The following is a 1,290-nucleotide window of genomic DNA, read 5'->3' as shown; positions in this document are numbered from 1 at the left end:
GAAAAAAAAATAGAAATATATGTATTATATTGATAATAGCATCACTTATTAATATACATGTAGAATGAATATTATTACAGATTAAAAGATAATGTAAAACTTACATTAGAAAGTATTTTAAACTATGAGTAACTAACTTATTTATCCTTACTATCGATTAAAATATATTCTTAACTAAATTTATAAAAAATTAATGAAAGTTTTATATAATTGTAAGTTCATACATAATATGATGATCTAATTTATTTAATATTAATTAGATACCATACATTTTCATTAGGTACATAGATTAAAAATAATAAATACAATAAACTCAATTTGTATAAATCTTTCAAATTAAACATTTTTATTTTTTTTCTTTGCTCAAGTTCGAAACCTAACTATTTCGATACTTTTTTTATTATTTTAAATTTTCTTAAAATTTTAAAAATAATATTTCTTATTCTACTAAATATTTATTTCATACAATAGAAATATACATACATATATTTTGTAATTTTTCTCACTAATTCTCACAAAATTAAATTAGGATTTCATAGGAAATTAATTTTTTAGTACTTTTTTAGGAAACATGGTGAAAATTAATGGTGATTCAAGGTATTTAAAAATGATATTACAGGTGTGATATACTATTTCACATAAAAAATCAATAAAAAAACAGTCTGCATACAACAAAATTATTTATTTAGATAATCATGATAATTTAGGGTATCTGTTTGAGCTATGGTAAGCCTTAATTAAAGGAATTTCTTCAAAGTTTTTCATAAAAGGACCAAAAGTTTAAACGAATTACTTGTATTCATCATTCAACAAATGTTACAATCCATTTACTGCTGTGTAAACATAGATATCAGCTAAAGTTAACTTGTCTTCAAAGAAAAACTATTTGTTTCCTAAAGCACCTTATAAATACTTCAATTTAGGATTAACAGAGTTGTTGATTTCAGCCTTCTTTTCTTCTCCTGTTTTCGTTGATGCTAAGAAGATTTTGGCAATCAGCTCATCACAAAGGAATCTAACATTATCTACCTTATATCTTGTTAGTCCATATCCTTATAAATTTTGTTATTTAGTGATATCCAAAGCGTAATTGATAATGTTTTGAGTTTCAGTGATCTTAAAATCGCCATGTATGAGGTAAGGCAAGTTAGGAAAATCTAGACCAAGTTCTTTTTTATCTTTTTCAAACCATTCTTTAGATTCTTTAAAAGTATAGTTAGTCTATTAGTATGGATATTGAGCTAGTTCAAAAATATATCTTATAGGTTATGCTCTTAATGGAAGAGCCCA

General features: G+C 23.4%; 1 protein-coding gene across 1 annotated transcript; it reads right to left on the bottom strand. All coding sequences in view use genetic code 6, as the record gives it.

Moving 5' to 3' along the window:
• Positions 1–693: 693 nt before the first annotated feature.
• On the bottom strand, positions 694–1,192 carry TTHERM_002653522 (glutathione S-transferase, amine-terminal domain protein; the record flags this gene model as incomplete). Its single annotated transcript, XM_012795176.1, has 2 exons — positions 694–1,116; positions 1,190–1,192. The coding sequence occupies 2 exons, from the start codon at positions 1,190–1,192 to the stop codon at positions 694–696; spliced, it is 426 nt and encodes a 141-aa protein (XP_012650630.1).
• Positions 1,193–1,290: the final 98 nt, after the last annotated feature.

Source organism: Tetrahymena thermophila (assembly GCF_000189635.1).
Source record: "Tetrahymena thermophila SB210 genomic scaffold scf_8255265, whole genome shotgun sequence".
NCBI classification, from domain to species: domain Eukaryota; phylum Ciliophora; class Oligohymenophorea; order Hymenostomatida; family Tetrahymenidae; genus Tetrahymena; species Tetrahymena thermophila.
Note: the sequence above shows the minus strand (reverse complement) of the source record. Positions and strands in the feature narration are given on the sequence as shown.